This window comes from Necator americanus, chromosome I (assembly GCF_031761385.1).
Source record: "Necator americanus strain Aroian chromosome I, whole genome shotgun sequence".
NCBI classification, from domain to species: Eukaryota; Metazoa; Nematoda; class Chromadorea; order Rhabditida; family Ancylostomatidae; genus Necator; species Necator americanus.
Window position 1 is genome coordinate 21,796,519 of NC_087371.1, and position 15,093 is coordinate 21,811,611.

Below are 15,093 nucleotides of genomic sequence, written 5' to 3' on the forward strand. Positions count from 1 at the left end.
AGTTTCCCAATTGTTCTCTCCTACAACAGCAAATCCGTCCCCTCAGACATCAAGAAATTGTGCTCGTTGATAGAGCAAGCAGAAGCAGTTCAATGTCAAAGAGCCTCCAGAATACTGTACGGCGTAAGAAGAACTGAGGAAGTTCTGAAATGTTAAGTGAAACGACGATCCTTCGCAGTTAATCGCAACTTTTTGAAAAACAACCGAAAAACATCCCATCCCGCGTTTGTGGCAGTGACTAACGCTTATCGGCAGGTTTTTGATGGGATGAAGTCGACCAGTCCGATCGGATTGTCAAAGGTAAGAAGAGACTAAGATTCTGCAACCAGACAGAACAAAAATGTGCTACGCTGCGCTAGGAAGCTGGACTTCCCTTCCAGCAATTCATCACCCAGCGTCCCTTTGAAGAGTAACAATTCCCAACGTGATGCTTCACTTGCTTGCGAAGATCCTCAACCCCATAGGGCCCTCAACATACGAAAGGGCGGCCGACGCAGCACACAAGACCCGCGCTTCTTTTCCCTCCGCGGTAAGGACCGTCGTGTCACCGTGCCACTGACAAGACGATTTATCCCGCCGGGCCGCCACCGTAATCACACTTAGGCGTCAAGTAAAATATATCTGCCTAAACATGATATTTGACGGCAGGGTGGACCTGGCGATGAGTTAGTAAATACGTTACATTTTCTAGAGAAAAGTATGACAGTAAGCGTTGGTTATTATCTTTGTGCATATTATAAGTGACATTGTTGCTAAGCATAATCAAGAGAACTCTTCTTATTGCGATTGAGCACGAACATCAAATCACTCCCAGCTCGTAGTGATACCTAGGTTTTCCTTCTACCTTCTTTTCTTTTTCATTCCATTTTATTCGTACCAACTTTTCCTGGTATTTGCTTCGTTTATTTTAATGCATTGGTTCTGAAAAAGAAAGACTGTTGAAGAAATGTCCAGCAAGAAGAAGCAGCAAGTATACAGTACGTGCGAGAAATGTGGATGCACCCTTTTGGTAAAAGATGTTCAACGGCACAATGACGTGTGTTCTTCTCCACCTGAAGTCTGGGAGGTACGTAATTGCTCGAGCCGTTAGGTTTAGTTTGCTCGAAGTTTTAGTAACGTCCAATTCTTGACGTTTCGTTTACTTGAGTATTACCTTTCAAGCGAATGCTAAGAAAGTCATTTCCTGCATGAGCGAATCGACTCTTTTCCAGATGTCGTTTATCAAACAGCGCTGCTTAATGAAAGGGTTTGTGGTACAACTCGAGAAGTGGGAAGAATTCTTGCCTCCTAACGCTAGCGGATGGCTTCGAAGGCACTCTGTATTCATTCACCCTCAAGCTATGGAGATACTTGGGGTAACACCAAGGCAACCTGTACGTGTCAGCACGCCATTTAAAGAATATGTAGGAGTTCTATGGCCATGCAAAGAGGTACTTTCTATTTTCGTGTATCAAGAACTATTCCGAGTATTGTCACAGTTTGGCCGTTATGGATATTCAGTTAGGAGCAATGCGCCTGTCACTTTCTGAAGAAACTCCACCATGGGAGAAACTTGCATCCATTACACCGGTTTGGAACAGCACTCCTCTTCGCAGCATTTCTGTCTCTTTGAAGCCATTCTATTCAACATCCTCTGATTCGCTCAGAGACTACCTTCAGGTAAGCATGCTAACCGGTAGTCTGGAGTAAAATGTTTTGATTTTCAAAGTTGTCTTGAGGTTAACGTAGTTCTATGTATGGTCTGTCATAGTTTTTACTAGTCATGGCACGTCGAAACCATCTCTTAAAAAATGCACACTTTCTGCTAGTATCTCGACAGTTTCACAAGGAAATGATTTTTCATTTAGAAAATAAAACTGATAAGACGCATGCACAAAAATGCACCCGCAGTCGTCGCGTAACCTATAGCAGTGTCAAAGCGACATGAAGCACGCACGTGATTGCGTACGCGGCTTCTCTCGAGGCGCTTCGGAGGAGCGCAGCGGCTATAAGCGTGGTGAAACCCTTGCTGGCACCTATCGCTGCAGTTTGCGACGGTCCCAACTCGGTTCCAACTGCCGCCTCCACCGCGCCGTTACGAGCACGTACGCAAATGCACCGCAACTACACTGGTGATTCATGTCGTTTTGACCCGACTATATTATGTCGGTTTTACGCGTTACATCCTCGGTGAAGATCATAAATGCGATAATCGAAGCCGGTGCTGGGACCCCCTTCACTTTTGAACGGTTCCGAAGAGATCCCTTCACTTTTGGAAGGGATCCTCATTACTTGAGCCGCACCTCTTGAGCTAGACCCTCTTCACTTGAAGAGGGTCCGTCTCCTCCCTATCGCACTATGGCAAAGATAAATACTGGCGCCTTCTAGTTCAGTGCTCATTAAAGGCATCACCCCACGAATCTGAGGTGGTACGGATTTCAGGTGGAGTATTCGTATACGGGATCGTAGTTTATGGAGAGAAGGGTGATTCCGTCCATTTTTTCCTGATTGCCGTAGAAAATGGCCCGGAAGATACGGCTTCGAGCGTTCCGGCGCACTATTTTCTATAAGGAGTTCGATTGGGGCGCGCCAGCCTTGTGCACGCGCCGCATCTTCTGGCCGCCGTTTTTTTTTACAGCAATTGGGAAGAAATGGACGTAATCACACCCCTCTCCATAACCTATTATCCTGTGTACGAATACTCCACCTGAAATCCGTACCACCTCAGATTCGTAGGGTGATGTCTTTAAAGGTGCAAGTGATGAGGATCTCTTCGCAACTGACCAAAAGTGATGGTGGAAGCAACGGCTCTGACTATCGCATGAATGCGGGAAAGAAGAGTTTTGAGGGGTTTATCGTTCTTCACTCTATCCGTTATCGCCTCATCGATTGGCAGTACAAAGAGGCAAGGTACCACTAGAACATGATGCGCCAGGCCGTTCGTTTGTTGTTCGTCATAACACGTGCAATTTGAAGGTTTCCCAAATTCAGTTACATTTGTAATTGCTTTTTTTTTTACTGAAGGCATATCTGACAAATGCATACATTCAACCGGGTGTTGCGATTACAATCAACTACTACGGGAAAGTTATCGAAGTCATCCCAAACACTCCTATTGAACTATCTCTGAAAAAATTATCGATGGAGGAAGGCGAATTAGAGGTAGAGTTAGCTTAATCGTGTTGGCTGTTTTTTTTTTCGTGTCGTAAATAATTCTTTCCAGTCAGATGATGTCATTTTTGTCACTGATGGATGTACGCTTTGTATATCAGAGTCAAGTAGTGAGTATTCTGTGCCACTAGATGGAATGCGCATACTGTCATCCATTGGGGGCATGCATACTGCAAAAAAGACGCTGATGGACTTCGTCGTAAGACCATTCCTGAAGTATTCTTTTCTTTGTGATTCCTCAGGTATTAAACGTTGTATTTGAGGTATTATCGATGTTTCAGAGATAGAACATGCTGCTCTGTTCTCTTGTGGGGCCTACCGGGTAGTGGCAAGACTCTTCTTCTTTCGTCAATTTCGAAATCTTTCGGAGAATCCGCTTCTTACTACAAGGTACTTTAACTAGTATTCTCTTGTGGTCATGTGCATAATCACATTTTCTGACACTAGAAAAAATGCATAAAATAATTTTTATTTGCGCTGTCATTTTCTCACTCACATAAACACGAATGTGTATTTTACTGTTTAGTGAGTTAATTAGGAAAGAAGAACTAGTTAAGCAGCACAATGAACAGAATGGTCTAGGAAAAGTCACTCTACTTCTGACAATAAGAGCTGGTTTTCATTGACATAAGCAAGAGTCGCGACACCGGCTGAACATAATCCCCATTAACGTCAATACATCTGCGGAAATAACAGTATCATTGAAAGAGAGTAATTGTATTTGGCGTCGGCTACTTTTTTTTTTGGCCGATCTGTTTAAAGACATATTATTGCCTGACGTATATTATTGCAGTCAATGGATGAACTGTACGAGAAGTATGCGCTCATTCCAGCTCAAAATATTGTTATTCTGGATTGGCCTCAAGTTGATAAAGATCATAAGGGTTTCGCCAAATTAATGCAGTTAGTTGATGACCACCCGGTGAGTTAAATTCTTTTCTATAATATACTATGCTATACTGATCTTGCATGCCATTGATTACATTGGTCACATGTTCTGAGGGTTCTGAGGGGACAAAGAGTTGTTGACTTAAATTTTAACAAATCCGTTTCTTCTCAGCAAATGAAAGAGAATTTTTTTTTATCCGAATGATCCAGTTAGGCCGCATTTGCTTAAGGAAATATCCAAGCGAAAGAAATTGTTGTGCTTCTGTGTAGAAATTGTAGCATTTCTCTTTTTTTTCATAAATTGCCTCATTTCTATTTCTGTTTGGCGGGTCCTTTCTCTTATTTCTCTTTCTTTTGTTGTTTGCAGTAATAGCTGCAGTAATGGTTTTGATCTTGCGAGTAGCCAATATCCCTTGCATCAGAGAGCTCAGCATTTAGTTACACCACCCTCATACAATTTTTATTTCTTGTTCAGTTTTTGTTCTTTTCCATCCTCTGTATGCACATCGCACTCTTCCTTATCCTACATAGTCATATCACCACACACGCGTTAGTCGGAGCCGGTACTCCGACTCCCCTCACTTTTGAACTCTTGGCGAAGGGATCTCAGAGTAAAATGTAGTAGGGGAAAGGGGGGGGGGGGGGGGGGACTCTGATGCACCCAAACCGAACTGTATCTGGAGTGACCATTTAAAGAGAATCGTGGTGGGTACTTCGACTGTGCCAGTACTGCAGCTGCACTCGGAGCGCGAAAAACGTCACGGAACACAATTGAGTAGCTGAGTCAGTCGGGGCCCTAAGACCTAAGCAACAGTCTTAGAGGATCCACAACATGTAAGTTGAAGCTACTAAATAAAAAGGAAGCCAGAACTGGAACTACTACTGTTTTAACTTTACCAAATCTTCTAAACAAGGGAAAAATACTACTTCCGGACGATCTGTTTTACTTTTTTTTCTTAGTAACTTTACCTTACGTGACATAGATCCTCTAAGAGTAATGCTTAGGTCTTAGGGCCCCGACTGATTTAGTTATTTAATTCCAGAAACAAGGGCGCCACAGAGTGGTCATCCCCAACTACGTTTTACTCCGAACAAGTTTACGAGAAATAACTAACCAAGTCATATCATGTTTTACTTCCAAAAAAAAAAACCGAAAATGAATTCTATAGCAGTCCATGATCACTAAACATGCATGCAATAACCTTTATTCACACATTTTCGATTTGTATTCGCAAGTTGGTGGCCCTAAGGAGGGCCGTTGGGTTAGCCTTTATGAAGGCTGTTCACATTCGTCTGCTTCGCGACTTTAACTGGACTTCCGCAGTTGGGGCAAAGTCGCTCCTTCCACAGCAATCCAGATCAGCGAGTTATTCGTGTCAGCAAGTTAGAGGCACTATTAAGCAAATGGAATGATTTAACGAAAACGGTTAACGTGTTCTATGGACGTCTTTGTGCTTTGGTGCTCCATTGCCTTTTTCGCGTTATGGGTGGGAGTACAGTACTGTCACAGTAGAAGTTCCCGCCACGATTCTCTTCAAACAGTCGCTCCGAATACAGTGGGAACGCAGTTCGATTTGGGTGCGTCAGAGTCCCCCCAACTACATTTTACCTGGGATATCTCATCCACTTTTGGACGGTTCGCCAAAGACCTCCACTTCTGTGCGGTTGGCGAAACAATCCTCATCACTCGAGCCGTACTCTACCAGCTAGACATTCCTTCACTTTAGGAAGGTCCGGCTCCACCTATACACCTCACCGAAATAGACAAATAGTCTTCAACGCAACTCTGTCCTTGACTTAACCGAGTAGCAATGCTAACTGTATTTTTGTTTTTGTGATCTTGGTAATGAAAGTTCAGGTTTTTTTTTCTATTTTATTGTCAACTCCTTTGGTATTTCAGTGTGCCGGAGTGATACTTTCCATTCGTTCAGCAGATGATCTGGATCTTGGCATTAGGGTACGATTTCCAGTAGAAGTATGTGGTTTTTTTTCTACTCTTTTCTTTTTTTTACATATTGCTCTTCTTTCTGATCCTGTAGTGATTCGAGGTCGAAGTCGACGTACCGAGTGAAGAGGAGCGGCTCGAGATTCTTCGTTCATTGACTGGTCGACCCCCGGATTATGACCTCGTGGAATTAGCAAAGTGGGATTCGCTTTATTTATCATTTACATCGCAGTGTAGAGGCACAGCCCTACATCGCTTTAACTTAGAGATTACAAAAGTGAAGCAAACCAATCTTAAAAGCAGGGCAAAACACCATATTTTCTCAAACTTACAAAGATTACCATCCAACGCGCATCTGTATATAACCTGTCTCACCTAAAATGCAGAGTATTTGACACTAGGTCGGCTTCCAAGTGTGAATGATAGGAGAGAAGCTTAGGCCTAGTGTGTCATAAATTTACTAAGAAACTCAATTATAATTCGTACCACTTCACTTGCACCCTTAGAAAAAACACTTGTAGACATTTTGGACAAGATCTCAAGTACATGAAAGCTTTATGATATTAATTATATTTAATTTACACGTTGAAAAGAGTAGTTTCCGTCAAAACTGTGTTTATGTAGGCGAACGCACGGTTTCACGGGAGGTGATCTGAAATCGATTGTTACTGCAGCCCGCTTCACTGAAGGAACTTCCGAAAGTGAGAGACTAGAGAATGCACGTAAACGTGTACGACCGACTGGTATTCGTCAGTTCATTCTTGAGGTATTCGGGTCGGGACCAAAGGCCTGGCACAAATATAAAATATCTTTATCTTAAGTTATGTGGTTTGAAATCAACGCATATCGTCCATATGATCAGTATATCTGAGAATGTGTTAACAAACAAATCAATATTCTTTTCATTGTGTGAAGATAGTGACGTTTTGAATGCGGAGACTTCGCTCGAACCTATTTTGCGAGTCCACCACTTAGATATTTTTCATTGGTTTCTCTACGGCTGAGAAAATTTCTTCTCAATCATTTATCGTTTTAAACGGTTTACACAGGTGCCTCACGTCCGCTGGGACGACATTGGAGGAAATGAAGAGTTGAAGCTTGAGATTCAGCAGGTATTTTATAGTTAATTTTCCTTTTTTTATGATTTTTGGTTTTAAATGATTTTTCAATCATTTCTTCTTCTTTCAGGCTGTGATTTGGCCTCGACAACACAAAGATGCTTTTGAACGATTCGGCATTGATCCACCATCAGGTAGTTTATCATCTATTCTAGAAGATCTGCTTCTGTTTTATTCCAGTCAAATCATTAAGGTATTCTTCTCTACGGTCCACCTGGGTGCAGCAAAACATTAGTGGCACGAGCTCTTGCTAGTGAATCGAAGATGAATTTCCTTGCAGTGAAAGGACCAGAGTTATTCAGTAAATGGGTCGGAGAGTCTGAGAAGGCGATACGGGATCTGTTCACTAGAGCTAGACAGGTGTGCACTGCTTATTCCATTGAGTTTTCTTATGGTTCCTTGAATTTTCAGGTGGCTCCCACCATAGTATTTTTCGATGAGATTGATGCTGTTGGAGCTTCGCGAGGTTCAGAAAAGAGTTCAGGTTTCGTACAGAAATTTATTCTTGCCTAATAAAATGTTCAAATAAAAGATGAAGAAACTCCGACCAAGAATTACCCTTAATGTTTAGGGGTATCTGACCGTGTATTAGCACAATTACTTACCGAATTAGATGGTCTTGAGAAACAGAGTGGTGTGCTTTTACTCGCTGCTACAAATCGACCAGACCAATTGGATAGTGCGTTGCTTAGACCAGGTAAGTTTTTTACTTTTACCGGTAATAACAATACGTCATGTACGCAGATTCAAGTAATTCAAACAAAATCATGTCTGTCTTATACGTTCAGCGGTGGTTTTGCATCATTTTAATTTCCAGGTAGACTAGATCGCGCAATTTATGTTGGTCTTCCAAACTCGGAGACAAGACGAGCGATAATCAAAATGCGGACATCGCGTATGCTTTTACAACCTGACATAGTTGAGAAGCTCGTTGATAAAACCAGAGGTGAGTTGGGTTTGGTATATTGTTGCTTTCACGAGATTTCCTGGGTAACAGATCTTTTTTCTTTCTCTGGATAGACACGACGCTGGTGCAAATAAAAGTGGTCAATAAGCAACTTCACCGTTTTAAAGTCGGTATCCGTAAGTATAAGTCACCTAGGTTCTGATACTAAGATTGATCGTCTGAGGTTTTATTATCCTCATATAGGCGTATTAACAGCTCTACAATTTGTTGGCGTTGAATGATCAGGTTTCTACGAAAGATCAAGACAACCATACTACGTAGTATCTTTTTATTCTTTATTTTTGTGGATGATAAAAGCACTACATTAGAGTAAATGACCTCTAATCTTTAACCAGTCTTGCGAAAAACAATTTTAGTGGATTTGAGTGCAGTGTTATGTTCATGCTGCTAAGGACTACGAAATTTATCAAGGTGAAGTAGATATTTCTACCAGCAAAAATTAATTCTGTTGTGTTTCCTTGCAAAATCAGTGCTAGTAGGTGGTTAGCGATACTAGCTTATGGCATTTATTTACGATCACTACTACTCCACTGTGTTCGGCTTTTCATAATCAACAATGGCGTGGAAGTGAGAAAACTGTATAATTACACAAATAACATTTTGCCACCATAAAAATTGCAGCCAGATGTTTGGAAATATGATTAGCATAAGTAATAGTTTATTTCGTGGAAAGTTCTGCTCATAGGCTACTCTGGTGCCGAACTTGTGGCGGTATGTCGACAAGCAGCTCTTCTGGCCATGCGAGAAAATATCGCGGCGACCACTGTGAAATGGACTCATTTCGAAGAAACACTAGAGACGATTGTACCACGAACTGAGCCGCACATGCTAGAGGCCTACGAACGCTTCAGACGGGGTGTAATTTAATCTGATCAAAAATATTTAGGCAGCTAAACTTCTGCCATGTTTTATCATTATCTTGCAAGTCACATTTATTCATTTACTTTCTTGTTATTCATGAAAGACATTGTTATACTTTGTTCTTGTTATAAATTGATTTCATACTCTTGACATATTATCCAGCTTTATGGTTGTTGAGTAGCTGACGCTGATGAAGAAGAATTCCCCATGATTATCAAGTTATCCAGACTAGACTAGACCATGGGATACTCTAAAGTTGAATACTATAGTCCGGTACCCCTCTCACGTTCCTCTACATCTGGGTTTATCCATACCTTCTGGCAACTTTGCACAGATTTCAGCTTTAGATGCGGCTAAGCTTTTAAAACTTCGATGCTACACTCTGTTTGGTCTCTTGGAGGTAGGTACAAAATATGGAGCTGACTGTATAGCGTGATTCATGTGTACTGAGTACTCTACCACTGATATGAGATATGCATACGAAATGTGGAATTATGATTGAGTCACTTCTCTCACAATAGGAAATCACTTTTTACAAGTACAATACAACATGTACGGTTTATTTCAAGAAAAAAGCAACCAGTTAATCCTCATTGGATTTCTTCCCACTTTGCTGACTTGCTAATCAGCCAGTAATTTACTTACACTCGTATTATTATTCTGCACGTAGTCATCCTTTAGTAACTGAGATTAAGAGTGTCCTATTCGTGCAATCCGAGCAAATAGTCCTAATTTATGATACGATGTCGTGGAGCGGTGATAGTGACGTGGATATATTCTGACTGGGCTGCAACCCAATTTTTCAAGTTGCCTACTGTTCTGCTCTCTAGGATATATGTATGCATTTTTATATCCCAGAGAAAAACATAAATCTGCGACTTAAGTGATGCCGGTTTAAGAGTTTCGCTTTCCCGTTGAATAGAGATGTCAAGTCCGACTTCGTAAAATAACTGGTTCCCAGGTGTGAGATCCAAGAATTTCATTTTTGGTCCCAAAACAAGGAGGGTAAAGTTGTAGACATTTATAACATTTATAAAAGATTTATAACGGAAAAAGGACTGCGACGTACTATTGTACACTACAGTGGGTATGTTTCTAAAACCTGCAATATGAGGAATACAAGAATACTGCACTTAGTTAGCAAGATGACCTACACATTTCTTACTGAAAGAAAGAATGGAAAGTGCACATGTACAGTTGTACATATGAATGGAGTCCATGGAGTTTGGATAAGCATGGAAAAAGGAAAAGGAAGGAGTGAAAAAGTACCCCACCAAAAACAAATACCAATAACAGACTAACAATTCACGAAACGAGGCAGAGACATTAAAAAATACAAGGAATGAAAGATCGTCGCCGACAATATAGCCGACTACCTATTTCGTAGATCTTTTGACATGAGACAACCGCTCATCAGATCACTTTTAAAAAATTAAAATTATGGGGTATTGTGGACACTGCTAGACGTTCTGGAAACAGCCTGCCACATAGTAGTCATCGTAGGAGCAGGCACGACAAGATATGAATATGAACAAAACTATTAAGAATACCTGCGTATCACAGAAAATATGCGGTTAACAACGAATGGAAGAGCTCATAATCGCGACTGTGCGTTTTGGCAAGATTTAAACACGGACGCCAATGTCATCTTTTGAACGTCGGGCTTCGCTGTCAATGAAATTCCGCAATCGCTCCAGGTATGCTGCATGTAGTTCAACATCGTTGTGGCCGGCACCTAAATTTCACATTTGTGTCTTTTAACATTGGAACCACGTAAGTATAAGCTGAACTATTTATTGATGGAGAACTCCTTTGGACCCTTACGGATGCAATGTCTCAAATTTACAATCAATTGTACAATTTTATTACCTGATACCCACAACGGCTCAACAGATGTAGGGCAGCGCTCATAAATCGAAACGCCATGTGAAAAATCAATCACCTAAAATGTATAAAAAGAAGCAGTTCAAGAAAGAAAAAGCAAGTTATTACTTCGTCATCTGTTCCATGGATGACAAGAGTAGGACAGTTCACACGAGGAACTTTCTCGATAGATGGGAAGGCATCGCAACACCTAAAACTTTACTTTACACAACACTTCCTAGATGGATCAAGATGAATCCACTACCATGTGCGTTGTGTTCCAGGGAAGGCAACACGCATGCCACTCATTAAAGGAGAATGGAGAATTAGTGCAGCTACTTCTTCGCGACTGGCTAAGTCCACGCTGGGGACTGTACCTATGGATTGCCCGTAGAGTATTATTCGATCAGCAGGAACACCTGAGAATACATGTTGCATGAAATGAAAGACCAACAAAATTCCGACTAACACTCTAGAACTATTGGTAGCTGCTTCCAATATTTATCTTAAAATTCTTTACTTCTAGAACGAGAAGGGTACGGAACCGCTTCAGCTTGCTGAAGGCATACTCACTTGAGGAGTGAAACATTAAGTAGACGCGAGAACGGTAGAAAATCAAGAAAAATATAACAAGAAAACGCTGGAATTAAGTTCCTTCTGGCAGTCGCAGTTTGCAGGGCTAGTAAGACCGAGAAGAAGAGGGAACCAAAACAAATCAATTGACATCTCGCATTACAAGGGGGTTACGAAGAAAATGTGTTGGAAAACAGCATTTTTTCATGCAGTTTACAAATTCTTGAGCTGTGTGTCACCATTCGGCATTCCGTGCCATGTGTTATTGAAGGGAATCATTGTGGGATTGTGATAAAGGAAAAGATTAGAAAAAGCTGTGGGATAAAACACATCGATGATCATCCAGCGCAAAGAGTTCCACAGAATTGTAATGAAATATAAGAACGATTGAACTATGAGAAATCAGCTATTGTAGAATTAGCCCACACAAATGGTGCAAGATATCTCTGCAAAAAAGACGGTGTAGGATATAGCCTTGGTAATTAAGTATCAAATATAGGATTCGTGGAAGAATAAGAGTAGTCAGTAATCTCCTATTTGTAAAGAAACTACCAAATTTCGTTTTCAAAGTCTCGAAAGCACACGTAATATCGGCGTATAAATTCTTCTCAGAAGGCCTTCCTGTTGAACATCCATAACCTAGAAGAAATAAGAGATATTTCTACAAAAAATTTTGACACAAATTTTCTCATTCCTGAATGATCATTATATTGTGGTAACAAACTGACCAGAATAATCATAGCTAAATACATTGCAACCAAGACGGTGGCCAAGACCCCAGTAAAAGGACGTCATCTGCCCAATGTCAACAGCATTTCCATGAGAGAAGAGTAAGGTGAAATATGCGTTCGGAACGGGACGCACGTAAACACAGGAAATCTTGTTTCGTCGTCGCGTTCTGAGAAAAAAATTCGAGCAATAAAATTTGTGCGCGTAAGCTGGATAAGAATGAACACCTTTACCTAGCAACATACATCTCCACATTCGACATAAGATAATCTGGATCATGTGGCCATTCTGCTCGTCCTTCCAGTAAATGTAACCTTTAATGCGAGCGTCAATGCAGGAGTATAAGTAACAACGACACGTATACCTATTATTTTCCGTAATCGTGTAACTAGATTCAGGAGGCATAAAAGCTAGTTTCGAGACGATGGAGGACGGGAACGGAGGGCAACAGAATAAGCAACACAGATATCTAGAAAAGGAGAGTGTGAACACACGAGACAATAAAGGAAAATGAAAAATAAAAACTTGAACTTTTAACTTGCGGATCAATACAGGAATGAATTGCTAGCAAATACAACAAAAACGTTAGTGCTTCACGACGGTGTGCCGAAATAATAATAAAGGTTTGATTTCTAATTTCGATCAAAAGCATTTCACTCAATATTTGAAGTTTCTCTAAAGTTGAAATCATCATCGAGATGCATGTTTAACAATAATTTAAGAGCAAAATCTCGAATCCTGGATGCAATAGGTTTTTAACTTTTTCCTTTAACATAGCTGTTAAATAAATGAATGTTTTGATCTTGCAATGTTTTCTAAAACTAGTGTATGAAAAAAATACACATCTTCCAAGAGTAGTTCGTATTCTTGTTCTAATCAATGAAATTTGTTCGACAGGTATCTTTAAAACCTGGAAGGTAGGGATTTTACGCTATCGTTTCTTGCAAACGTAACTTATTATCATACTTCGGATTAAATTTTCAGACTTCTCGCCAGAAAGGTGAGAGAGCAAAACTAGAGCTTTTAGTAATCATACGTTTGAACAAGAAAACTTCCATCTGGAAGTTCACCTCCATTGACGTGTGATATTAATGTGGTATATACAATTATATTCATTAACCTTAGGACCTTTTAAAATGAGTTACGTGATGAATCTAACACAGACGCTGTATCTCGAAAACTGTGATTATTGCAAAAGCAACACTATGTTATTTACGCAATGCTTAGAAAAGATAGAAAGAAAAGATAGAGTACTGAAATATGATGTGAGTATTTTTAACTGAGAATATGAATAATGATAAATTTCTTTCACACTGTGAATCAGGTGTTGTCAGTGTTTCCAAATGTTCCGTTTTTCTCGAGGATTTTTCTACATCTCAAAACAGATTTTACTTTACTCATTCGTCAGCATTAGCCATGGATCATTGTATATTATATGAGTGCACATGAATAACACATACTGTCGCTACAATCATCGAAATGTGATCCACCTATTATCGTCGCTGCTGGGTTTTCAAATTTTGCTAGTAGCAGCTATGAGGATGTCCCAGTCAGCATCACTACAATTTTCTTGAACGATTGCCGTCCGTAATACGGACCAAAGAGCAAGACTCCAAACAACCTTTCTTGTTTTAATGTTTTCTTGTTTGTTGTTGTTTTAACACATCAGGATTGCATACTTTCATGAACTACCCGCTTCGGCTTTGGATGTAGAGTTTCAGAATGTGATTTTCACCAGCCTCTCCACACTACTAATAAAAATTGAGACACGCTTTATTTGAGGTTAATTGGTGTTGCAGGTGGGTTTAAGCCAGCGAAACCTCAAAAACTCTGCAAGCCAGCTATAGTTTAAAGATAAACGAGTTTAACCGCAAGTGTTCACGAGAACTACTAAAAGAAACCCACTTGAATCAAGTGTCTTTACTGCTCAAGAGTAGTTGCTACAACAAGAAGGTTAATCGTGAAGAAGCAAATAGAGCAAAAATACGCCACGAAAATCACTGGCGTTAGCTCTCGGTCAAGTTTGCGCTCAATACTAGCTAGCATAATGTATTCTTCTGAATAAGAGAAATGTGAAATTCAAGAGTTATCACCATCCCTTATATAAAGAATGATAGTGCGCAGATCGGTGACGAATCAGAAATGGGGTGGATCTATGGTCTGCCTATTCATGTAAGCGAAAATAGGTTATCTAAAGATCTTATAAGGAGTACATAGCCAATGACGGCTGCCAGATACACTGACCCAATCAAGGATCGTTGTGCTATTTCTTTCAAAATTCGTAAACGTCATTTGAGGGAAGAGAAATTAAGGAAGATGAGCACTGATCGCATACTGAAATGCAATCAGGAATACGGTGTTGTTCTTATTAAAACATTTGAATCACGAAATCAGAAGGATACGAATGGAACAATCACCGTGTCGTCGTTGGAAGACAACTAAACATCAACAAACCTGACAGAAACTCTCCCTGCTGCTGGAGGTGAAGCTGCACCCATTGCAGTTGATGCATCAGACCCTCCGCTTTGCCCAGACGACATGGACTACAAGAAAATTCACTAATAACCGCAGCTACATAAGGAATATTAGACGTCAAAAGGTATTAACACCCACATAAAACACAACTAGCACATGATGAAACGATAAACACATCAACAAGTCTTACGCATCATCAAAGAATGATCAGATCATCATCTGGTCATCGAAATGTCGAAACGAAACACCAGATTATGCATGAATGTGTTATGCGCACGAGAAAGGGAGAGCAATAAAAGAATGGAAGAAATCTCACCGAGTAAAGATACTGTTCATTTTGAGCTTCATCATTGGGGATTTCTGTTATTAAGCCGTAACTAGGAATAGTACATCTATGGATGTTTTGTGCAAAAAAGAGAAGCCAATTCATAGAACATAGCCGCAATTCCGCCACTAGCAATGGCACGAAGACAAACCATTTCATATTTGAGGGATACTTACTGTTGGCGTACAGTGGCAGCGAT

General features: G+C 40.5%; 2 protein-coding genes across 3 annotated transcripts; one reads left to right on the forward strand and one right to left on the reverse strand.

Moving 5' to 3' along the window:
* Positions 1–946: 946 nt before the first annotated feature.
* Positions 947–8,935, forward strand: RB195_006465 (uncharacterized protein; the record flags this gene model as incomplete). Of its 2 annotated transcripts, XM_064179556.1 has the most annotated exons (18): positions 947–1,066; positions 1,212–1,430; positions 1,501–1,659; positions 3,004–3,141; positions 3,203–3,366; positions 3,432–3,540; positions 3,944–4,072; positions 5,939–6,013; positions 6,087–6,181; positions 6,608–6,749; positions 7,033–7,095; positions 7,172–7,235; positions 7,295–7,461; positions 7,513–7,585; positions 7,673–7,798; positions 7,919–8,047; positions 8,122–8,184; positions 8,754–8,935. In XM_064179556.1, the coding sequence occupies 18 exons, from the start codon at positions 947–949 to the stop codon at positions 8,933–8,935; spliced, it is 2,217 nt and encodes a 738-aa protein (XP_064036502.1). The 2 variants fall into 2 exon arrangements, with proteins under 2 accessions (XP_064036502.1, XP_064036503.1); XM_064179557.1 differs by lacking the exon at positions 8,122–8,184.
* Positions 8,936–10,554: 1,619 nt separating this feature from the next.
* On the reverse strand, positions 10,555–14,634 carry RB195_006466 (uncharacterized protein; the record flags this gene model as incomplete). Its single annotated transcript, XM_013448695.2, has 9 exons — positions 10,555–10,664; positions 10,799–10,871; positions 10,922–11,003; positions 11,058–11,211; positions 11,918–12,004; positions 12,094–12,263; positions 12,328–12,408; positions 12,459–12,563; positions 14,549–14,634. 9 exons carry the CDS (start codon positions 14,632–14,634, stop codon positions 10,555–10,557), a joined length of 948 nt encoding a protein of 315 aa, XP_013304149.1.
* Between the last annotated feature and the right edge of the window lie 459 nt (positions 14,635–15,093).